Genomic DNA, 25,515 nt, shown 5'->3' with positions numbered 1-25,515 from the left:
GTGATATTTCACTTTTTCAATGTTGCTGTGTTGTTGTATTTTGTTTTGTTTTTGTCATCTGTCATTTGCTTTGTCATTATGGGTTACTGTCATTATTTTAGCATAAGACTGAAACAAAAAGCTGACTTTTTCTGAATGCACTGTATATCAAACAGTGCATTTGATTAATAATCATAAAAAAAATTATGTCTCACTTTAACTGTTTTATTTAATATATTTTATTGTTACACGTGTATAATAAAGCATTGCCCTGTCTGTGCAGCTGAGATCAGCGCTCCTCGTGTCGAACTGAGCAGCAGAAAAGGACAAACCGAAGTTGACATCACTGATCCTCCATTGAGAAGAAGTAACTTGAGGGATATCTTTACACAGGTTTCATACCTCATCCGTTTTTGGAAAGAAGGAGAGGCTAAAAAGGTAATGAATGCAATGGTTTCTAAAGTTTTTGTGCTGGTCAGGCTACATACTGTACAACAGATCAAACACATTTCTGCACATATGAAGGATGCTGTTTTCCATGATATCGGGACACGATTGAAGTACAAATTCAATACCAAATACAGTACCTCCAAATTTGAACACACATTTCCCCCTTCAATAGTAAACTAAAAAGGATAAGATATCTACTCTGAACTTACACATTTTTGTTTTTGCCCCCATTTTTCATGAGCTGAACTCAAAGATCTAAGACTTTTTCTATGTACACAAAAGGCCTATTTCTCTCAAATTGTGTTCACAAATCTGTCTAAATCTGTGTTAGTGAGCACTTCTCCTTTGCCGAGAAAATCCATCCACCTCACAGCATTAGACAGCATGATTATTGCACAGGTGTGTCTTAGGCATAAAAACCTTGGCATTCTGCTTGACTCCTCCCTTAGCTTTGATCCTCATATCAAATCACTCACTCAGACTGCCTTTTTTCACCTCCGTAACATTGCTCGCCTCCAACCCTTCCTCTCTGTTAGTGATGCTCAGACTTTGGTTAACTCCTTCGTTATGTCCCGTCTAGACTACTGCAACTCACTTTTCCTTGGTCTCCAAAGGCTACAATATATTCAAAACTCGGCAGACGATCAGCACACATCACCCCCATTCTCCACCAACTCCACTGGCTACCAGTTCCGTCCCGGATCAAATACAAAGTACTACTACTCACCTTCAAAGCACTCCACAACCTTGCTCCCCCCTACATCCGCGACCTCCTGACCCCTTACACTCCTTCCCGCTCACTCAGATCCTCTGACCAAAATCTCTTGGCTATCCCCCGCTCCAGACTTTCCACCCTGGGTGGCAGGTCCTTCAGTGCCTTGGTCCCCAAACTCTGGAACCGCCTCCCACAACCTCTTTGTGACTGTCCTTCTCTTCCCTTCTTTAAAGCACATCTCAAAACCTTTTTGTTTAATGATCACTTCTCCACACCCAACTCATAGCTTCATACAGATAACTTGTCTTTGTTGTATTGTTTTGGTTGTTTGTTGTTGTGTTTCCTTGCCTTCCTACTATGTAAAGCGACCTTGGGTTTGAGAAAGGCGCTATATAAAATAAACGTATTATTATTATTATTATTAGGCTGGCCACAATAAAAGGCCACTCTAAAATGTGCAGTTTTATCACACAGCACAATGCCACAGATATCGCAAGTTTTGAGGGAGCGTGCAATTGGCATGCTGACTGCAGGAATGTCCACCAGAGCTGTTGCCCGTGAATTGAATGTTCATTTCTCTACCATAAGCCGTCTCCAAAGGCGTTTAAAAGAATTTGGCAGTACATCCAACCGGCCTCACAACCGCAGACCACGTGTAACCACACCAGCCCAGGACCTCCACATCCAGCATCTTCCCCTCCAAGATCGTCTGAGACCAGCCACCCGGACAGCTGCTGCAACAATCGGTTTGCATGACCAAAGTATATCTGCACAAACTGTCAGAAACCGTCTCAGGGAAGCTCATCTGCATGCCCATCGTCCTCATCGGGGTCTCGACCTGACTGCAGTTCGGGTTTCACTGTACAGGGCAGATGGCAGACAGCATGAATGGCATCGTGTTGGTGAGCCGTTTGCTGATGTCAAGGTTGTGGATCGAGTGGCCCATGGTGGTGGTGGGGTTATGGTATGGACAGGCGTATGTTATGGACAACAAACACAGGTACATTTTATTGATGGCATATTGAATGCACAGAGATACTGTGACGAGATCCTGAGGCCCATTGTTGTGCCATTTATCCACGACCATCACCTCATGTTGTAGCATGATAATGCATGGCCTAGGGTTGGGTATTGGTTGGGTTTTATCCGATACCAGTACCCACTCGGTATTTTTCAAACGGTTCCGGTGCTTAAACGGTTCTTAAACCGGTACTTAAGAAAACGAAACTGCACACACTTTATCAAAAAAATTAAATCTGTGTGTGTTTTCTGAAAAAGATTTTCTGATTTCTGATTAAATTAAAAATTGTGCTGATGTAGCCGAAAACACTTAAGTTAAGATAACATTTTTGTCTTCTAAAATTATTTATATATATTATATAGATATTATATATATATTATATATCAATTATATTACATATTATATATTATAGACTTTTACAAAACAGAGAAATTTCTGACACTGAGCAGAAATATTTAACACACAAAGTATAGCCTCATATAAATATACTTGATATACTTCATACTTGATATGCAAGATTGGCAGTTGGCATTAAAATACTAGACTTACCCGAAGAGGAACACTGCAGCTGAACTTGAACTTTAGTCAAGAATGTCAGAGGTTTTGGGTTCTAATCCGCATGCGTAGTTTTTTTAAACCGATAATGCTCATCAGTGGTTGTATATCAAGCAGGGACACTTTGTGTGCATTATATGTTGTGATTTCACCAGAACGAATAGATATGAGGCGCCGTCTAGGGCTTAAATCGAACTTCATTCACGCACACATAAAACGCTTGCATACACATACTAAGTAGTCACACATACATGTACTGTATACTGCTGAATGCTCCAACTATATGAAATGCACAACGTCACATCTAAAGTCGCTCACGCACACACACACACAAACCGCGCACATACTCATCTGAGACGCGAGCACACACACACACACACACACACACACAAACCGCGCACATACTCATCTGAGACGCGAGCACATCACACACACACACACACACACACACACACATAAACTCGCGCACATACTCATCTGATAAGCGAGCACACACACACACACACACACACACACACACAAACTCGCGCACATGCTCATCTGAGACGCGAGCACACACACACAAACTCTCCAAGCACATACTCTTATATATCCGGCGCCTCATAAATAGATCGATCTCTGCAACGTATTGAAGCGCGCGTCCGAGTGCGGTGTGCGCGAGCCACAAGAGAAAAGAATTTTCAGCACTAGATCGTCTCATTTAACAAACGAACGAAATGAATGCTCTGCTGGTTAACTGGAGATGTTTTGTTATTGGATCATTCGTGCCGCGAGATGTTTTATAGGGGGCGGTGAAAAAAGTCAGGCACCGAAATCAGGCACCGAAAGTTTCGTTCTTATTCGGTCTGGTTACTACCGTTTACGTTGGAACCGGTTCCCTATTGGAACCGGGTTTCGGTACCCAACCCTAGCATGGCCCCATGTTGCAAGGATCTGTACACAATTCCTGGAAGCTGAAAACATCCCAGTTCTTGCATGGCCAGCATATTCACCGGACATGTCACCCATTGAGCATGTTTGGGATGCTCTGGATTGGCGTATGCGACAGCATGTTCCAGGTCCTGCCAATATCCAGCAACTTCGCACAGCCATTGAAGAGGAGTGGACCAACATTCCACAGGCCACAATCAACAACCTGATCAACTCTATGCGAAGGAGATGTTGCACTGCGTGAGGCAAATGGAGGTCACACCAGATACTGACTCTTTTTTTTTTCCAGACCCCCCCAATACAGTAAAACTGCATATTTTAAAGGGGCCCTTTTATTGTGGCCAGCCTAAGGCACACCTGTGCAATAATCATGCTGTCTAATCAGCATCTTGATATGCCTCACGAGGTGGATGGATTATCTCGGCAAAGCAGAAGTGCTCACTAACACAGATTTAGACAGATTTGTGAACAATATTTGAAATACCGGTAGGCCTTTTGCGTACATAGAAAAAGTCTTAGATCTTTGAGTTCAGCTCATGAAAAATGGGGGTAAAAACAAAAGTGTTGCGTTTATAATTTTCAGTATATTACAGTTACATAAGTCAGGCCATTTCATGCTCAATGTGTGTTTGTTGTTTATTCTCAACAGGAAGAACTAATAAGAGAGCAGAACAGAGTAATGTTACCAAATCTGGAGCCTTTGGTGAACTACTGCGTCGAAGTGGCGGTTTTGTATTCGTACAATAAAAAAACAAGCCAGTTCAACAACATGACCTGTGTAACCAACTCGGCCAGCAGTAAGCTTTCACCCATATAAACCAGTTTGTGTTCTTCAGTTGTGCTTTACACATTTACTGATTGTGTTATTGTGATGTTCTCTCAAAGACTACATTTACATGCACCCTCATAATGAGATTATAATGAGATTTAGGCAATATTGCAAACTTTACCTCATGTTAACACAATACTTAGATCAAATAGATGCAATTAAGCTCAGACTCATAGTTACCATAATCATAGTACAATATGTGGCGTTTATGCAGATTTTAATCAATAAACAGGCATGTAAACACTTCAATGGCATCTGTTTCCGCTCTGATTGAAGTGTGCTTGTGACAAACACAAATGACGTTTTCATGTGCAGATTCATAAACCGCTGTAAAGAAGGCATTGTATTTTGGGGGTGCTGAATAGGCCTGTCGCGATAATTAAATAACCGTCTGATCGCGATTATTTGATCTAACCGCGATTGTTTCAGACAACCGCGATTATTGCGCTCTTTATAGGCTTACGGCACAAGGGGGAGTCATGGACCAAAATAAATAGACAAGCAGTCAAGCACTAATTACGTTTTCTAGCAATATATTCAAAGTCATCTGAAGCCATTCCATAGCTTAATGTGAGGGACAGTAGTATATTTACATTGTTAAATTAAAGTTCACAAACTCGTCTGCAGCTGTCAATCATTCCGTTCAGCATTCAAACAGCGCGCGTCGTCCGGTTACGACAGGATACACGGTAAAACTTTCTCCAATGTGACATTGACGTTATAATGCTTGATCTGTAGATAAAGGGCTGTGGATTTGCATAAAATGACTTTATTTTGCTGGAGTTTTTTGCTGTTTCTAAATGACTCGCTCGCTACCGTGTGCCTACACAGCACAAGGACTATGAATTGGCATCAGACGCACAATAACTGGAGTTTAAAACTGTGAAGAAACAAATGATCAATAAACTGTTGGACTGATATACACTAGGATTTGTGCCCTCGACATTTCTTCGCTTTGTGCCGTGAACTTTTAAATGCGCACTTGTGCATCGCTGCAACTCCATGTTGCATTAAGCACATCATTCTGCACCCGCGATGCGCATACGCGCTTTGTTCCGCTCTGTTTTGAAGCGTATCATATTACCATGGTTTGTGCACATTTGTTTTTATTAACATGTTTAGATTTTATTAAATTACTGTGCAGATGTTTTCAAAAATTACTTTTTGCTGCTGATTTATACACTCACTAAGTTTAATAAACAAATTGTCATAGCTATTGAATATAGCCTATTTATTTAATATTTAAAGGTGTTAACTGTAAACTTACACTGCAAAATGATAACTTACAAAGGATTAAATTCATCACAATTATTTAATGAATGAAGCACAAAGCCCTAAAACAGACAATTAATCAGCATAATTGCCAAAGCCCTAACACAGACAAATAATCGTCAAAGCCCTAAAACTGACAATTAATCGGCATAACCGCAATTATTTTTTAGACAATTAATCGTCAGCCAAATTTCATAATCGTGACAGGCCTAGTGCTGAAGAAACTGAGTTGATGTTGACAAGGTTGCATGACATGAATATAATGTAGTATATTGATGGTCGAAAACATCAGTGTAAGGGGATTTACAGTCAGGCTCAGAACCAGATATGATGAATGAAGACCTGGGGTCAGAATTATAATAAATTGAAGAAAAGTTTTGCTGAAGATAGTTTGCAGTTTCATCAGGAAGAAGTCATCTTCAAGACTCACACAGGAGTTCGTAGGCCGCCCCACTTATAGTTACACAGATCACGGCAGTTATACCCCTCACCAAGGTCTAAGCTACGTCCTTGCTTCAAGGTGAAAGTTTCTGATTGGCTAAGAAATAGAGGTGACACTTTACAATAAGGTTCATTAGTTAGCATGACTAATAATGAACTGCACTCATACAGCATTTATTAATCTGTTAATGTTAAGTTCAGCATTTACTAATACTTTATTAAAATCTTGTTAACATTAGTTAATGCACTGTGAACAAACATGAACAAACAATGAATGACTGTATTTGTATTAACAAGTGTTAACAAAGATGAATAAATACTGTAACAAATGTATTACTCATGGTTAGTTCATGTTAGTTAATACATTAACTAATGTTAACTAATGAACCTAATTGTAAAGTGTTACCGAAATAGATAAACATAGTAATTTTCCACTCATATACAGATAAACTGAAGCTTATCTCCATCGATTATGCAGCTGACACTCGCAACCTGAAGTTAGGCACGTCGTGACCTTCCAGGTCGCAGATTTGGGTTATTGTGCGCCAGCCTATCCAGAACAACAACTCAGTCAATCTCCAATAATGCCAGTGGTTCCTTAACCTGTATGCAAAAAGACTAACACACACACCGACACACAGCTTTTCCAAGGTTGGATTTGACCAGGCTCTAACTATAAACAGGAGAATCGTCTCAAAACATCAAGTTAATGCGTTCTTTCTCTCTAGGAGAGGACACTTTAATATAACACAGTAAAGTAAGTTTTTAACTGAGATATGGTGCCTTAACCTATAGACTTCCATGACCCCTGTGACCATAGCTATCGGGGTACCCTTGAAAAACAGATGAATGTATTGACACATGTTGAAGACATTTCTCAAACTCAGAACATCTTTCCATATTTCATTTCTGGAAGCTGGGATAAATGAGCAAGCACTGTTACTGCATTCATATCAAATACAGACATTAGAGAATACATGAAAAGAACATTTCAGTAATCACTTCTGTAACAAAGTACAATCTCACAAGCCTAGAGAAGTCATTCAAGTCATGTGATGTTTAGAAGAAACAATATTGATTAATACCTTGATTATAATCACTCACTAGATATACATTGAAGCAGAAGTTTATTCCAAAATCCACACCCTTCATCGGAATGAAGACGTTTTAGGCGCATAAGCAAAAAAAAAATAACTATGGCCATAGAAATCTGTTTTGCATTTGGTGTAAGTAGATTAAAACAGTGGCCAGTAACACCAACTGTATGTGAGGGCATCATTTGTGCATGTAAATAATGGCAGTAAAAACCATGATTCTTGACGAATAGTGAAAATTGCGTGTAAACAGGAGTGAAGAGGTTTGCTCCCATCCTGAAAACATCTTACTGTGTTTAACTCACATTAATAATCACATTATTGGTGCAGACATGGTCAATCTCAACATCCTGTAACATGATTTCTGTTTCTGCTCAGGTGAGGTCGAGCCCGGGTTCATAGTAGCCGTGCTCCTGGTCAGTTTTCTGGTGGTGTTTGTCAGTATTGTCCTGATCTTTCTGGCTATGTGGTACAGTTATAAAGTATGCAGAATTATTTTCCCTGATACGAAACTGCCCGAGAACCTCAAACAGGTAATGCACGGGTAAGAAGAGGTAATGGATTGTGAACTGGTTTGTGTTACTGACATTCTCTCTGTCTGTTTTCTCCATAGTTTTTGTCCCAGCAGTCCCAGCCGCCCATACTTTCAGCCATGCAGGAGAGCACTCAGCTGAAGGAGCACTTTCATGAGCTGAGGATATTTCAGACGGAGCCGGACAGCTCTCAGGACAAACAGCAGATGGAAGGATCCGGGATTCAGACAGAGAAGGATGAGTGTTGTACCGGAGCAGACGTTACACAGAGAAGCGAGGAGAAATCTGAATCGGCCAGCACCACATCAGAAGAGCAGCATTTACTTGCTGAATAGAGACTGTTTTGATACCAAACCATATGTATTTAAAGTCCCCCTGTGGTGAAAAAACAGCTTTTAATGTTGTTTATACGTCTATGTGGTGTTTTTAATACGCTTTAAGACAAACCATGTGTAAATTCATAAGTCGACACCAGTTTTTTCTCCTTAAAACTGCAGTGAACCAAAGACAGTATCAAAAGACTGAGTGCAAGAAGAGAAAGAGAGAAAGATCTCAAACTGTTGGACGATCACATCACCTGCAATGAGAGAATTAAATAATTACTAATGTGTTAAATTTCGTAATGTGCCAATATTAGAGGACACACAGTGACCTATCGGCTTCTACTCTCTTTATACTATATTTTTCCTAACCAGCTGAGACGCCTCCTGCCAACTGACTATCCTGCAGGAATTCCTGCACTGTAGTCTTCATCTTTGTGAGGCACCACTCTGGATCCATGTGCATGCTTGTGGGGGTCATGCTATGGCCCTGACCACTGGACACTTCAAGGGACTTTTCTCCTGTAGTTTCTCCACCATGATAACCCGGCCCTGCCTACACTCTCTCCTGAAGACGAGCACAGAAAGCTCCTCTACCCTGCCTCGCTCTGACAAGAAGTGCCTGACAAGAAGAACATAAAATGTAAACATACACTGTAAATAGTATAGAAAGGAAGATTTATAGTTTTTTTAACAAAGGTCATCTCCCTCTCATTGAACTTGTTAAATAAAATAATAAATATATAATAAATAAATATATTTTAAAAACTACATACAGTAAATGCTAATCATTGCTAGCATTGCTGGTTAGATTGGTGTACAGTGTAAAAACCCATACATGTAATGCTACAAAGAGAATATCAAACTCACGCTAGTAGTTTATATGGTAGCTTGTGTCACTTTTGATTTATGACTCTATGGTTTATGACCATTTATGACGACCAGGTGTTCGTTGTGACCTTTTGACCTTCCGTTTCCGGAGTCTTTTTGTTTGTGTGTTTATGACCCCTATCTGTTGTGTGATAAGGAACTGAAGGTTTTTTCAGGATGTCTTTTTATGATTGCTGGTTAACAACCCTAGCTCATTGAATTTATGATCAGAAGAGACAAAGTAGCCAGTCGCCATATCGGCGCGTAGCCAGTAATGGGCCAGGGCGGCACTGGCACGCCCACATTACTCGCTGGCCCGCCCAGGCAAGTTTGATCAAAATAAATCTTTAGTTTATTTTTATTATTCAAATGTATTTAAGAAAATATATATTAATATAAACCTGATTTATTGTTGACTGGTGTGTGTGTTTAATTTGTTTTCCGAATAAAATGGAATTGTTGAAGCAAGTTGTAGAAAGCCTATAGAGCTGGTCCCGCCCCCTCCGTAAAACCCCGCTGGACCTCAAAGTTGAAAAACCGTCAATGCAAGTGAATGGGAGAAAATAATTATTTTCTGGTCCCGTTTGAATTGTGCCATGAATGTGAACATATGTTGTCTGTGAATTTTTTATATAATCTTTCGTGTGAAGAATGCTACAATTTAGCGGGTAGAAGTTTGATACGGGTAGACTTTGTCTGAGAGCACTTTGTGGACTACAACTCTCGACGCGTTTGAAACGTCACCACCACTAGCACACGGCTCTAGCTCACGGATCCCGCTAAACATGGCTGTGTCTTTGGTGCACTTCACCGCCTTCTTTCAGGGAGAGGACAAAATCGTTGAGGTTGGCGAAAACCATGGGTAAGTCAACTTTATGGGGTGACGTCACATTGGCGACATGTAGTCTTTCTCGTTATGTCTTTTCCACAACTGCTAGCCGACGAATCATACCATATACTGTCAAACTAGTAACATGAAAGATTATATAACAAATTCACAGACAACATATGTTCACATTCATGGCACAATTCAAACGGGACCAGAAAATAATTATTTTCTCCCATTCACTTGCATTGACGGTTTTTCAACTTTGAGGTCCAGCGGGGTTTTACGGAAGGGGCGGGACTTACCAGCTCTATGGTTGCTAGGGCGACAGGAAGACTCTCTGAGCGGCGGGCTCTGGCGGCCTTTAGCCAATGTATTAACATCGCCACAATAATGGCTAAACAAGTTTCTTTAATGTTTAATTTTTTTTAAAAAGAGTTGAGGAAGAAGACACGCCATCTGCCGAGTCTACCCAGCCCAGTTCTTCAGACTCATTAACCCACAAGAAGGCTAGTCAGCTCTCTCCCTGGCGGCAGTGCCAGTGCTCTCTCCCGGTCAGCCTGACGCGGGTTTACCCGCCGATCTAACTGCAATTGATGAACCACCTTCACAATCACAACCCAATCTGAAGGTATTTTATGGCGGAAAATCAATGCCAATAATAAACGAGCGCACAACTGATGCGGGCGCGCGCGGTAAATGACATACGCGAGAGGATAACAGATCTACACGCGAAGAAACGGGAACTCGCGTATGGAACGCCTAATGGGTCATATTTCGCCACTTTCCTACGTCGTTTTGTTAAAAAAACGCCGTAAAAAGCGCCGTTTAAACGGCCAGGACGCCGCTTTTTACGGCGCCGAAAAGCGAAACGCCGTAAAAAGCGCCGATGAATTGTGTAAACAACGGCGTATTTTTCGACGTTTTGGAGGCGGCGAAAAAAACGACGCTCTAAATGCCCATGTAACGCCGCTTTTTACGGCGCACAGTGTCCCCAATGACGCGTATCATAACGCGTCACAAGACGCGTACTGTTAAATGATAATGATCTCCACCCTGTCTTTTCCAAAGCCAGTAAATTTGAACTGGTATCACCCAATCAGTAAAGAACAAGAACAGACAATATTAATCCAACCCAGCACAAGGATGAGATTCGATCCATGCCTCAGCTCACTGAATGTTGCTGAAACTTAGATGGTCTAGCTCACTGCTAACGTTATACCGCCTTGTAAGGCAAGCATATTTTATTTATCATTATAATAGGCCCACTTTAATCTGTTATTTTTCTATGTTCTTTTGTAGCACATTCTCGATTTTTTTCATCTGATTATTTGTAAAGCACTTTGCATAGCCACTTTATGCATTGTGCTTTATAACCTCTTGCCGCTACTCCCCCTTACACATTTGTTTGTGACGGTGTCATTGCTTGGGAACAATGATTGTAGACAGATAAACTGTAGCCAGAAAACTTTTGGCATTTTTTGAATTTCAAAAAACACCATATGTTTTAGTATGAGGACACAGATGTCGTCATAAACCATGTTTACGTTGTAATACCCATGTCATTATACACATTTGTGTCCTCATAAACCATATACAAGAACACACACACTAACCGCAGGCCCTGACAGGAGGAGGACAGAGTAAACACAGGACCTACAATTTCCACACTTTTCTGCTGTGTGTAATATAAATGTGTAGGGGGGGTGTACGTGTTTTCATTGAAAATGTGTTCTGATATATATTCCTCACAGAAAATGAGCCAAGGCCAAATGAGTCTCTGTCACATGCCTGTCCTGTCTTGTCAGCCGCAAAGCGCCGGCAAAAGTAGGCTAATAATATAATAAATGTGTCTGAAAAAAATAACGAAGCATTTTAATTGTTTATTAATGAACTAGTCTTTTCTAAATCAGTGCGGTTAGGCACCCTGCAAACATATCTCCATACATCTCCGCTGCCTAGATGCGCCTTTCATACGGACAGGATTACATAATCAGATGGTAGGCTACCGTATTTGCCATTGGATTTTTTTCGTTGGTGGACATTTTTTTAATAAACTTTATATAGTTAGTTAGATTTCTCATGTCTGTGAGGCTTGTCTATACACTGTTTTTCAGTTCATTTTTGAGATGCGCTCCAATTCACAGATCATGAAAGCGCGCCCTGTTCGTTTTCTTTTATTTGACAAAAGCACAACGTGTTCTTGTTGTTGTGAGTTTACACAAATAAAAGTAGTTGCGACTGATGTATTATTATTTTCTGTATGACCAGAAATGGAGTATTTTAAGTTGTTTCCACTGTTGATAGGAAAATGCGAGTGATGGCACCGGCGCATCCATGTCATGTAGTGCGCGCTCCACACTCCGCACAAACACTCGGATATGCGCTTAATAATAGCGAACATTTATAGGTTAACGTTAGAGCGAGCGGCCATGCCAGACTGATAATTCCTCTTCATGTTTAACAAATCAAATTCTATTGCATTTTATTGCGCCAGTTTGAAAAGGGCGGCTGAAACACTTAGCCTATACAGATAAACGCCCAACGCTGGTGTTTTTCTTTAAACAAATTCGTTTAGGCTTTAAAATAAATATTGTTTATGGGCTAATTAATGCCACAATAATTTGTTTATTTTATTGGCTACTTGTATTTTTCATTTTTGTTTTGCATTGAATACCATTTAAAGGATTTGCTGCACCGCAATCCCATATCCTCCCATAGAAAGACACGTTAAGAGCCACCTTTATTTTCTTTATAATAAAGGGTTTCTATGGAAGGAAACCGCTTAACGTATTAAATTCATTGCGTTCATATTCTGGGCTCATCTGCTTTTGTGTACAGCATTTGATCTTTATCACTGAAGCTTTTTCTTTATTATAAGGGTTTATTATTCCATTCCAAAGGACTGTTTATAAGGTGACAATCCGTTACATGTGAAGATTGTGTGGCTGTATCTTGAAGATTTTTGTATTGTATTGTATCTTCTGTTATAAAGACGAAGATTGACATTTCGTTAATTAAACAAAATAAGAACACAATGTTGTAAAAAATAAACAACTTAGGCTATGTTGTTAGATGTGTTTGACTACTTTTTGTTTAATGATATCTCTATGAAGATATAGCCTATTAACAAAATAAATCTTATTATATAGCCTAATATATCATATTAAAAAAAACTTTATAGGCCTATATAAAATATATTTAAAAAAAGGCCCTCATTGATTAATTTTGCATGATTGGGGGCTGCTACTATTTGCTTAAGCTTTTTGAACGTAAAAGTGTGATAAAGGAGCGATAGGCTGTCAATTTTATGTGGATAAAGAGGCATATTTTGTACATGACTGCATGTCCTTATAAGGGCAAAAAATATGTCGTTTTAACGACATAGCATCTCATTATTACGAGAACAAGATGTCGTTTTTAATGACATATCTCGTTATTACGAGAAAAAGATGTCGTTAAAACGACATTAATCTCGTTATTACGAAAAAAAGATGTCGTTTTAACAACATAAGATCTCGTTATTACGAGAAAAGATGTCGTTAAAACAACATAAGATCTCGTTATTACCACATAATTGAGGGGGAAAAAAGTATGTGGCAGCATGTGTCACCGTATACATTTGCCAGACTTATACGTTGAGAGAGAGAGAGAGAGAGAGAGAGAGAGAGAGAGAATTTCTTCAATATTATTATTTATTTAATAAATTAGTTCATTCTTTTATTAGCAGTAGAATAGCCTGATAAATGAAAACGCAAAGCTCTTTTAACAAGTAGGCCTAGGCCAATCAATATGCCTAATTATTTATTTTATATGATCTGCAATAATTACAAAAACCTGTGCAGCAGGACTTATTTATATATTCAGTTTAATAAATTATTTATTATAGATAGGACTATATACTTTATTTATTAAAATTAAACTGCATGTTTCAGTTGACTGTGAAGTTAGACATCGAACATCAAGCGCATGCTGGGGCTGTTTTTCATGTTATAATTGTATCCTAATTTCCGTTATTACAAGTAAGTTTGACTGTAATAATTAAATTCAAGATTTTATTTCATAAAAATACTATATAATTGTTGGCTATACGCCATAGAATAGGGCATACGATTATATTATATTATATTATCTCCACCTAGCGGAGATCTTGCGTTATGTTTGGATTGTGCTTTTCAAATCAACTGGGCAAACAATACGACTGGCTACAGTTTATCTGTCTACAATCATTGTTCCCAAGCAATGACACCGTCACAAACAAATGTGTAAGGGGGAGTAGCGGCAAGAGGTTATAAAGCACAATGCATAAAGTGGCTATGCAAAGTGCTTTACAAATAATCAGATGAAAAAAATCGAGAATGTGCTACAAAAGAACATAGAAAAATAACAGATTAAAGTGGGCCTATTATAATGATAAATAAAATATGCTTGCCTTACAAGGCGTTATAACGTTAGCAGTGAGCTAGACCATCTAAGTTTCAGCAACATTCAGTGAGCTGAGGCATGGATCGAATCTCATCCTTGTGCTGGGTTGGATTAATATCGTCTGTTCTTGTTCTTTACTGATTGGGTGATACCAGTTCAAATTTATTGGCTTTGGAAAAGACAGGGTGGAGATCATTATCATTTAACAGTACGCGTCTTGTGACGCGTTATGATACGCGTCATTGGGGACACTGTGCGCCGTAAAAAGCGGCGTTACATGGGCATTTAGAGCGTGGTTTTTTTCGCCGCCTCCAAAACGTCGAAAAATACGCCGTTGTTTACACAATTCATCGGCGCTTTTTACGGCGTTTCGCTTTTCGGCGCCGTAAAAAGCGGCGTCCTGGCCGTTTAAACGGCGCTTTTTACGGCGTTTTTTTAACAAAACGACGTAGGAAAGTGGCGAAATATGACCCATTAGGCGTTCCATACTCGCGAGCTCATTCAAACCCTGCGCGCGCGCATGACATCATCTCTGCACGCAATACAAGCCCTCGCGTGCGCGCATGATCATTCCCCACGCGCTCGCGCTTGATCTGCTCTCGCTGCTGCTTTTGCTCGCTCGAACACTTTTATTTTTGGCAGTCGAGGGGCGGGACTTACTGTTTTAATAACCTCAAATGTCATTGGTTACGTTTCCCCTTTTCCAGAAATCAGTTGCGATTGGACGCCTGTCCAATGACTCGTAATTCACTTGACTTGAGACATGAGACATCACTTCATTTGTTTTATTTATTGTGTGTAATGTGATTTAATGCATTGTTAATATAGAATAGATTCTTACCAGATACTTTATTAACAGAAAGTCTTATTGCATTGTGTCGTTAAAAGATATTTAGGCTACAGACTATGACGCATTTCCATGGTTATTAGCATTGCAAATTGACCAAATCTTTTATAAATTTTTAGGTAATATAAGTGGTTAATTATGTTTTCTATTAAATGCAAAAGGGGTTCTGGCTTCTCAAAGTTAAGATACAGTACACAGAATGAATTAGCTTACAAATGCCTTTTCAGAATTTGCTACAAAATATAGAGGAACAAAATTAAACCCAGCAAATTAGATATTAAAATATTATATAGTGATCTTAACCATCTAACTTTTTGTAAGCTAATAACCTAATAAGAGAAAGTATGAGGCAAGTACAGTACACCGTATAAATGATTACACCCCATCTGAACATAACATATCTTCAAAAAAAAAAAAGCCCTAGATAAAAAAAAAATCTGAATTTGTTGGGTCTAGAGGGGTGTAATCATTTATGCTGTGTACTGTATCTTAACTTGAGAAGCCAGAATCCCTTTTACATTTAATAGAAAATATAATAAACCACTCAAAATTGACATAATAGTAATACACAGGATGATAACAAAAGCTTACACAACAACTCTTGAATATTGATAAACAAGTAATGTATCTTTCACCCAAAGCCCTTGTTATATTTGCAACTATTTAATGGACACGTTTTACATTTCTGAGGTTCTCAGAACCAATATAATTTTGGTTGGGTAAACGTAAATAGTGGTGAATGAGAGTATAGTGGTAATGTAGTGGTGATATACAGCAAATACAGGTGAAACTCGAAAAGTTAGAACATCGTGCAAAAGTTCAAAAATAGAAACAAATTCAAAATTAGAATATTGTGAAAAGGTTTTCATAAACTGTAAGCCATAATCATCAAAATTATAACAAATAAAGGCTTGAAATATCTCACTTTGCATGTAACAAGTCTATATATTAGTTTCACCTTGTAAGTTGAATTACTGAAATAAATAAACTTTTGCACATGAACTTATTCAAATTTTTCGAGTTTCACCTGTATGACTTTACATTCCCATTTTTCTCCAATTTATTTTAGATATTTTAATGCCAATATCACAAATCACAGTGTTATAAATATAAAATGTAAAAATGTATACAAATTTGGGTCAATTTGCAATGCTAATAACCATGGAAATGCGTCATAGTCTGTAGCCTAAATATCTCTTAACAACACAATGCAATAAGACTTTCTGTTAATAAAGTATCTGGTAAGAATCTATTCTATATTAACAATGCATTAAATCACATTACACACAATAAATAAAACAAATGAAGTGATGTCTCATGTCTCAAGTCAAGTGAATTACGAGTCATTGGACAGGCGTCCAATCGCAACTGACTTCTGGAAAAGGGGAAAAGTAACCAATGACATTTGAGGTTATTAAAACAGTAAGTCCCGCCCCTCGACTGCCAAAAATAAAAGTGTTCGAGCGAGCAAAAGCAGCAGCGAGAGCAGATCAAGCGCGAGCGCGTGGGGAATGATCATGCGCGCACGCGAGGGCTTGTATTGCGTGCAGAGATGATGTCATGCGCGCGCGCAGTGTTTGAATGAGCTCGCGAGTTCCCGTTTCTTCGCGTGTAGATCAAGCGGGAAGGAAGTCGACCGGAAGTTGAAGCCGGCCGCGTGCCACCATCTTGTAGCAGAACTTCACCTGCTGTTAGCATCCCATTGACTCCCATTCATTTTGGCGTCACTTTGACAGCGAATAACTTTACATCTGAGGCGTTTGAAGACTCCATTTGTCCATTATTTATTTCTAAAGAAACACGACAATGTATAAAGGCTCCATTACCTTGTAGCTTACGTTATGGCCCCGTAAAAACAGTTTTTGTAAAAGTAGGCTAACGATTGCGTCATAACCACACGACTCTCTGTCGCACAGTAGAGAGATTACCGTATGGACAGGAGGAGAAGCTCGCGGGCAATCGGGGGGACGTGGAGGCAAAATGACAAAATAATTAATCAGAATACCTAGCAAAAGTTTCTCCTGCTCCTAGCTCCTGGACACCTCCTACTCACGATCTCCGTCTCTGCAAGATTCGGAAGGGAATGATTCAGATTTCTCATGCCACAGCCACTAGAAGACAGACGGGTTTGCTCACGTCACATCTACGTCGTCAAGCTCAGTTTGAGTCTGCGCGTCAGGAACGGAAGTCCTAAAAAATCGCTGAAAATGGGCTTCACTTGTCTCAATTGAGTTCCAATGAGATGACTCTGTCCATTTCTTATACTGTCTATGGTGTAGATCTGTTATCCTCTCGCGTATGTCATTTACCGCGCGCGCCCGCATCAGTTGTGCGCTCGTTTATTATTGGCATTGATTTGCCGCCATAGTATTTCCCTGCACTGTCAAGAATAGAAAATTCGAAAAATCAAGGAGCTTCTCATCAAAGTGGTATGGACAGTTTTCTTGGTTTTATTTTTTGTAGTTGCTATTTTTTTTTTTTGGCACAAAAGCTTAATTTCCACCAGTCTGATTGCATTCTGCATTGTATATGGTTGATTTAACAGAAATTAGGGAGTGTGTTGTCATTTATTTCAAACCGTGCTCTGCTGAGAGTTTTCATTATTTGAATTTCGTTTACTTTTAGCCTACTTTATTTTCGGGTGAACTGTCTTTGCACTGATGCTGACTAGCCTGAATAAAATAGACAGGTTATTGTCTAGTGGTTTGTCCAGCCTTTATTGAGCTCTGTTGGTTGAACTTGATGATTAGACAGTGTTTTGTTATTGTCTTTGCCGAATATTGCAAAATAAAGGTGTAACTGTTTTTTTTGCTGTTTGTCTATTCTTTTTTCCACTCTCTAAGGTTTAATTATTATTTAAGTCTTTTTTTTTTTTTTCTAAGAAAAACTATAGGCCCACTCACTTTTTCAATGGCCCGCCCAAAATACAATTTCTGCCTACGCCACTGAGGCTTGGTTTTCAGATTGTACAGCAACGTCCATAATGTGTGTGTGAGAATGAAACGGCTCAAATGAGTTTAAAGAAATAAGAAGCATTGCTGATAAATAAAACATAAAATAGTGAATAATAGTTCATATTATATGAAATAAGAGTAAAGGGGTGATAAAATGCCCTTTTCACAAGATGTAAAATAAGTCTCTGATGTCCCCAGAGTGTGTGTGTGAAGTTAGCTCAAAATACACCACAGATATTTTGATATAGCATGTTAAAGTTGTCACTTTTTAAGGGTGAGCAAAAACGCACCGTTTTTCTGTCTGTCCCTTTAAATGCAAATGAGCTGCTGCTCCCGGCACAGGGGGCGGAGCTTCAAGAGCTTGTGTCCTTTTATCTCACACACACATGCACTGAACATTTCAAAAACTTTAAGCCTTTTATGTTCAAACTGAAGTCAGAAAAATGGAAAGACTCAAGAAGAAGTGACAACATGTAGACAACATTTCTGAATGGTTAGTTGGTGAAATTACGTAGCTGATGTGTAGTTATCTTCTAGTCATGGATTAGCATATTCTGTCTTGATAATCTATAAATCGTGTTCCGGGGGCGGGGTTTATGTAAATTTTAGGGTTGGTGATGTCACTAACCCGGGAGGAATGTGGTGTAGTCTCTACCAGCCGTTTGTTGTAGTCCTTAAAAACATTTTCTTTAAAAGCAAATATCTCCCTTTGCTTTGAACTTTGAGCGTCGTAACTTTGCAGATGTTGTTTATGCTCAAACAGCAACATTACACACTAACTAAAGTTAAAAAAGTGAAATCATATTCAACCACCCCTTTAATTTTATCAAGCATAAGTATTTTAAAGTTAGTTTTAATCTTTTAAACATGAGTCGAAGTGAACTTACCATCGGTGAAATGAGGCGGCCTTTTTGTCTCTAGCTGGTTAAAAAAAAATTCTGAGCAGATGAAATATGGCAGTGGTTTTTGTTTTCAGAATGCTAAACCATAATGCCTTTGTGAAAATGAAATGCTACAAATGAGCTTTAAGAAATTAGGAGCATTGCAGATAAATAATGTCCATAGTTGAATTGAGATGTATGCAGTGCTGCTGCTAAACTGAAAATGAAGAATGTTTCCATCATGGCATGGCATGGCCCCCAGGACCCCCTTCCTCGCTGTGTTGTTATTGGGTATTTGGCTGAATTATCAAACAATTAAAGGATAGGATGGACACCTCTAAAGCTTTTATTATGGAATCATCAAAGACCCAGACGAACTGTCTCCCTTATGTTGCCATCTTGGCTGTGGTGGTGTGTATTTGGTAGAATCACATGTTGGGATATAACACCACTAGTTTTTATAATTGACTGATCAAAGCATCAGACATTTTGTCTCCTATCACAGGGATCTGGTGCCGTGCGGTCTGGCTGGTAGACCCCAAAATGTGATCATTTTGACGCCTCTACACTGACCAGGGATGTGAGATCAATAGCATAATAAATAAAGCTAAACCTTCCTTCCTACCTACCCACCCCCAACCTGTCTGGCTGGTGGAAAGTGTGAAAGAAAGAGGCATTCCCAAAAAATTTAATCTCAATTCTGACACCTTCTGAAGATCCAAAGCCTTACAGGCAATGTTTGATAGTATATCAAAAGTATATCAAGTTTTTATTTTATTTTAAATATAATATTATTATTATATATATTACAAAATAATTTGATTAAAAAACAATCTTGATCTTATTCTATCATTTATTAGTTTATTTTTTAATTAGTAAATAGTTATGTGCAATAGATTCATTACGGCTTGGGTTATTTTCTGACGGTCTACACTGAAATATTTTCACTATTGGATTAAATTATCCTAAAATTGACCTAAATTACATGACAGAGAGGGTAATATATGTAAATTGACCAACAAACAGGGATAAAACATTAAATCTTTACATTTTGATGGTATGCATTTTTTAACTATTTACTACCGCATAAAAATGTATTTAAACAATTTATTCAATTTTAGTTATAAAACTAAGTCATGGTTGATAAAGTTTTTGCTGTTATCAAGTAGGTCTCATCCCTCATTGACTTCCACAGTATTGTTTTCCTGCTATGGAAGTCAATGGGGGGTGAGATCTCCTTGGTTATAAACATTCCTCCAAATATCTTTCTTTGTGTTCAGAAACTCATACAGGTTTGGAACAACTTGAGGGCGAGTAAATGATGACAGAAGTTTTTGGGTGAACTCTCCATTTAAGAGCATATTCAGCATTGGAGTTTCTTTCTAAACTCAAAAGTAATATCGGGAATTGGAAAACTTTACCTTTGTCCATGATTGGCCGTATACATTCAATTAAAATGGTTTCTCTTCCTAGATTTCTATATCTTTGTCAAAATCTCCCTATTTATCTTACCTCTGCTTTCTTTAAGGAACTGGATTCTATAATCCTGTTTTATGTTTGGAATTATAAGACCCTCTGGATTTCTAAAAGTCATCTACAAAAATCCAAGTCTTCAGGTGGTCTGGGTATGCCAGTATTTAAACATTATTATTGGGCTGCTAATATTAGGGCTTTAATGTTCTGGCTGAAGGGGACACTGGGTAACCTGACCCGAGGTCCCCTTGTGGGTACAAATGGAGACTAAAGCCGCTTTTCCACCGACATTACCCGGAACAATTTGTCCCAGGAACTTTTTTCCCAGGAACTTTTTTTGCCCCAGACCGGTTGCTTTCTGCGTTTACACCGCGGTGTAAAGTACCGGGAAGGTAAACTGCGCGCTGCTGCTCCTCCCAGTCTGCGACGGACAGTAATCAGTTTTGAGCGCCACATTTAAGTATGGAGGAGATTCAAACTGTGCTGCAGTTATTGGTTTACTAACGAGGTAATTAACAAAACAAAATAGACGAGCACTGATACTAAAGCGTGTTCAGAAAGCTCGTATGCGTATAAAATTAGACAACGTATGTTATCAGTTATTGTGAGACGCCTGGGATGAACGCGCAAAAATTTCCTCTTTCGCAAATACGCTTAAAAAAAAGCCTGAACCCCGTCTATCAATCATAAATAGTGACAGTCTTGTATACAAAATAGTTGTTTGTTACTAACCTCAAAGCGCTATTTCAATCCTGTTATAGTAAATTTGTAACATGGTTTGGAGTGCCTTGCAATAGATGACAATGTGTAAACATAATGACTTAATAATAAAAGCTGTGGCAGAAAAGAGACGAGCACTGATAAAGCGTGTTCAGTAAGCTCGTAATGCTAACGTTAGATATAACATTTGTATGTTATCAGCTATTGCGGACATTGACCGTGAGATGGCTGGGACGAACGCGCAGAAAGTTTCCTCTTCCACAAATACCCTTAATAAAGCCTGAAACTCGTCGCCAGTCCACCAGTTTTTTTTTATTAAATTCTATATTTGCAGACAGACATCTCTTACTGCATGAAGCCACGACACGAACCGCAATAGATTTTTTTAAAAGGGAGGTTAAAAATAAATAAATGCTGCGTGGTGTCATCCAACCAAAATGCGGCGTGAACACAACCAATCAGCTTGTGCAGCGCACAAGTCCCACCCCTGAAAGTTCCTGAACCTTGAAAAAGGACTACCTCATGAGCAGGGACTATCGGAGGGGGAAATATTTACCCGGAACTTCATTTAGACCCTGGTTCCTGCGGTGTAAACACATCGAGTACCAGCCCAAAGTTCCTAGTTCCTGGGGAAAGTTCCTGCGGTGGAAACGCGGCTTTACTTGGCTGTCAGCACCTCCTTAACGGCACTGCTGTTTTTTTCAAATTGGATAAGCCTAAAGAGTTGAATAAATTACGTTTTGTTTTGAAAAATTCTGTCAAAATCTTAAATCAGGTGAGAACAGTTCTGTCCCTGCCGGAGACCTCTGTTCATATGCCAATTTGTTACAATCATTCCTGTTTACCCCCGTGGTCTGATAGAACTTACCATGTCTAGAGGAAGAAGGGTTTAGGTTCCATTAAAGATCTTTATGTTGAGGGGCGGTTTGCATCTTTTGATCAGTTAAGAGAGAAATTTTATTTGCCTCACGCACATTTTTTTCGCTATTTACAAATCAGAAATTATGTGAAGTTCAAAATTTGTCATTTTGAACTCCTCCCGGAGAAGCATGTCTTTTTCGATGTTCTTTTTAATCCTCCTGACTCTAGGCATCTTATTTCTAAATTTGTTTGTTTATTTGGAAGCTTCCTTTCAGCCCTTACTGTAAGATTTAAAGAGGCCTGGGAGGAAAACCTAGGAGTTGAGCTCTCCGAAGATACGTGGGACAGGTGCTTGGCTACGACACATGCCTGTTCAGTCAACAGCAGACACCAACTGATCCAACTCAAAGTTATCCACCGCTTACATTACACTAAAGCCAAACTGCGTAAAATTTCCCCCTCTGTTTCACCAATGTGTGACAGGTGTAAGGTGGCAGAGGATACAGCTTCTCATGCTTTCTGGTTTTGCCTTTTATTGTTTGGATTTTGGTCAAGCATTTTTGACTGGTACTCCAAGGCTTACAATAAGCCTCTTTCACCGGATGCTGAACTCGCCATCTTCGGCTTCTCACAGCGCACGTCCAGCCTTTTCGGAGCATTGCAACAGGTCTAATGCTGGGCGTGGTTGTGGCTAAGAGACTTGTGCTTAAAAACTGGAAATCACTCTCACCCCCTTCCTTCCAGATGTGGATTATGGACATGATCTTTGTCATACAGATGGAAAGACTCCAACTTTTGAGGACTGATTCTATTGAAAAGTTTTCTGCTGTTTGGGGTTCATTTCTTGGGCATTTGGACAAGTTGACAACTCAGTCGGCCCCCAGTGACTTCTCTAAGGTTTAAGCTGGACATCCCTTCTGGACACCTGGGCCCGTATCCCTAAAGATTCTGAGAATCATCTCAGAGAGCTCCTAACTTAACCTAAAAATTCCTTGCCAGGAGTTTTAGCTTAGAAGTGATTTCAGAACATTTTCAGTGAACTCTGAGCAAGGAATGGATGGAAAATCCTATCTTAGTGAGGAGGTGTGGTTGACCCCGTTGCTAGGTATGAGTCATCATTTCAAAAGCCGTGATTGGTTGATCCTACAAGTTTGATGAAAATGAACTTTTGGTGATAATGAGCAAAGGATGTACCCTCAAATCAATAAACATAATTATACACTCTAATCTTATGCAGACTGTAATTGTAAATAATATTTCACATTCAAGAAAATATCTGGAAAATGAATAGTAAGCTGTAGGGGTTATAGCCTAACATTAGAATCTAAAATATGTGAAAACTTAAGCTCATTACACCCTGTTCAAATAATGATTCATGTCTTATTTGCTCATATTAATATCCTAGCTGGCATATTTTGTACTTTCACTCCCATATGGACCCCATTGAAAACAAGATGGCCTATCTCAAGGGGCTGTCCTTAATGAAGTAGAAATTGCAACGTTACAACTCATGCTGCGTTCCAGTCCACTTTTAGACACGCACTTGCGAACTTCCCTAAGCACTTCCCCTTGGGGGAATCCCTGCCGCCATTTTGAAGTGCGTTCCACTTCGTGAAGTGGACGAGGGAAGTTTATATGGACAGACCCTCGTTCCCTCGATTTTGACCGAGGGAGCGAGTCTACTTCATATGTACACTTCAGGCACCTATATGTCCCACAATGCAGTACGATTGTGACGTCACCACATATCTCATCTAATCACCACCACAACAGACAACTCTATGATATATTAATAATATATATTTTTAATTTAAAACAACCCAAACACACCTATAAACATTTGGATGCTGCATTAAACAAATTCTTAAAGGGAAAAAATTTTTAAATAATAAATCAACTCCACAGCTGATTCCAAGTGATTATTTATTTACTATTTATTCTCCTCGTGTCGTCTGTCTTGTGCCAGATCGTTGTGTTCACTTCCCGCTACGCTTTGACCCTGCCAGTTCTTTGTCCTTCAGTCGTGTCTTGTTCAGTCCCGTTTTTGAGGCTCCAGTGCCGTTTTTGTTTCCTTGTTTGTTTCTTTTTGTGCATCTCTGTCAATCTCCACAGGCCTTCGCGCTGCTGCCGGCCGGGTTTCTTCTCCAGTCATTTGTCCACCTCAGCGTGCGAGTTCTCCGCTGTCCCTCTCCTCTGCCGGGCGCCCTGCTGTTTTCCCGCTGCGTGAGCTTTGCGCTCTGTTTTGCCTTATAAGGAAACGGACTTCCAGCATCTCTGCTTTGGTTTGCCTTTTGCTGGATTGATCGTCTGTTTAGCTTTTGTTTCTCTATCTAAATATTGCCTGTTATTTTCATCAATAAACTTTTGTTTGAGCCTGCAACTGAATCCCGTCCTGATTCCTGACAGTTTAACCTGTACTCAAAAGTAATTTGTGAAAAATGACAATTAGACTACACCCTACAGTGTACTCAATGGATGCATGGTACATCACATAACTCAGAGTTTCCTTGAACCTCCCTATGAGTGTAAAAGATCCACTGTACTGCCTACACTAGGATGGACATACCTTCAATCTCAATGTCATCAAGCGATTTGCCTTGAATATTAGGAAGACAGCCCTTTTCCATGGCTAGTAGTAACTTGTATATTTTAGCCAGCTGAGTAGTGGCTTCAGGCAGCCTGAAATAGTCGCGATGGACGCGGATATCATGTCCTAAGAAATCTGCGACCTGATCCAATTAATTGTTTTTCAGGTTTAGGATTTGGGAGAGAGTAGCTACATGTTTGCACAGGTGAGTTGATATTAGAAACTCTGGATTTTGAGCTCCACATTCACTTGTATAGACCCTGAGAGAGTCTGGGCCTCTGTAGTGACTCTGGCAGTTGGGTCTGGCAAACAAGAATTCATTAGTGTCCAGCACTCCACATTCACTTCTCTTGCTGACCAGCAGTGTCAGGGCACTTTCTTCCCCTTTTCCCCCTGATCTCAACTCGACTAAAATGGCTGCAGAGTTTCTGTTCAGACTTGCTCCGGCCCATGGCGACATCATCATGGAGAGAAGTGCTATCACTTTCTTTGAAGCCTTTGAGCGGCATTTTAGAGACCTCTCCTGCACGTCTGCGATTGAAAACAATGATTTTGGCGAGCGTTGCTTTGGCTAGTTCTGCGTAGCATTGAGGTGTCCCAGTCTCTTTAAGTTTCTGAAATGCCGTATGTGCAGTCTTCTCAAGGAACTGATGAAGGCACTGTACGTCCTGAGTGAAAGGCAGTGTTGATGGCTTGTTAAATTTCGCCTCATTCAGTGTGACTAAAGCACTGTGCGAGATCATCTCAGACCACTTTGAGGAGTAGAGCTTTTTAAAGGTCTCTGTCGACGCGATCAGTTAAATATCCTCGGACATCAGTGCTCTGCGAAGAATGATTTCACAAATCTTATTCAAAGAATGCACCAATTTCAGTGCAAGGCTTGGACATTGGTAGCAGTGACTCTCGTCGTCATAACCAGACACCCTCTGGAC

At 39.6% G+C, this 25,515-nt stretch overlaps 1 protein-coding gene across 6 annotated transcripts in view; it reads left to right on the top strand.

Moving 5' to 3' along the window:
• Positions 1-8,910, top strand: part of crfb4 (cytokine receptor family member b4) — a 50,216-nt gene extending 41,306 nt beyond the window's left edge. For 5 of the 6 annotated variants that reach the window (XM_082176251.1, XM_082176250.1, XM_082176248.1 and 2 more), the window contains 4 exons: positions 263-417; positions 4,300-4,447; positions 7,665-7,819; positions 7,900-8,910. In XM_082176251.1, coding sequence (XP_082032377.1) covers positions 263-417; positions 4,300-4,447; positions 7,665-7,819; positions 7,900-8,154 — 713 coding nt within the window. In that variant the 3' untranslated portion in view covers positions 8,155-8,910. The remainder of the gene's footprint in view (positions 1-262; positions 418-4,299; positions 4,448-7,664; positions 7,820-7,899) is intronic. The other variant, XM_082176249.1, reaches the window with a different exon arrangement.
• The last annotated feature ends 16,605 nt before the right edge of the window (positions 8,911-25,515 follow it).

Source organism: Leuciscus leuciscus (genome assembly GCF_965113295.1).
Source record: "Leuciscus leuciscus genome assembly, chromosome: 7".
NCBI classification, from domain to species: domain Eukaryota; kingdom Metazoa; phylum Chordata; class Actinopteri; order Cypriniformes; family Leuciscidae; genus Leuciscus; species Leuciscus leuciscus.
This window is presented reverse-complemented; position numbering and strand designations above follow the sequence as displayed.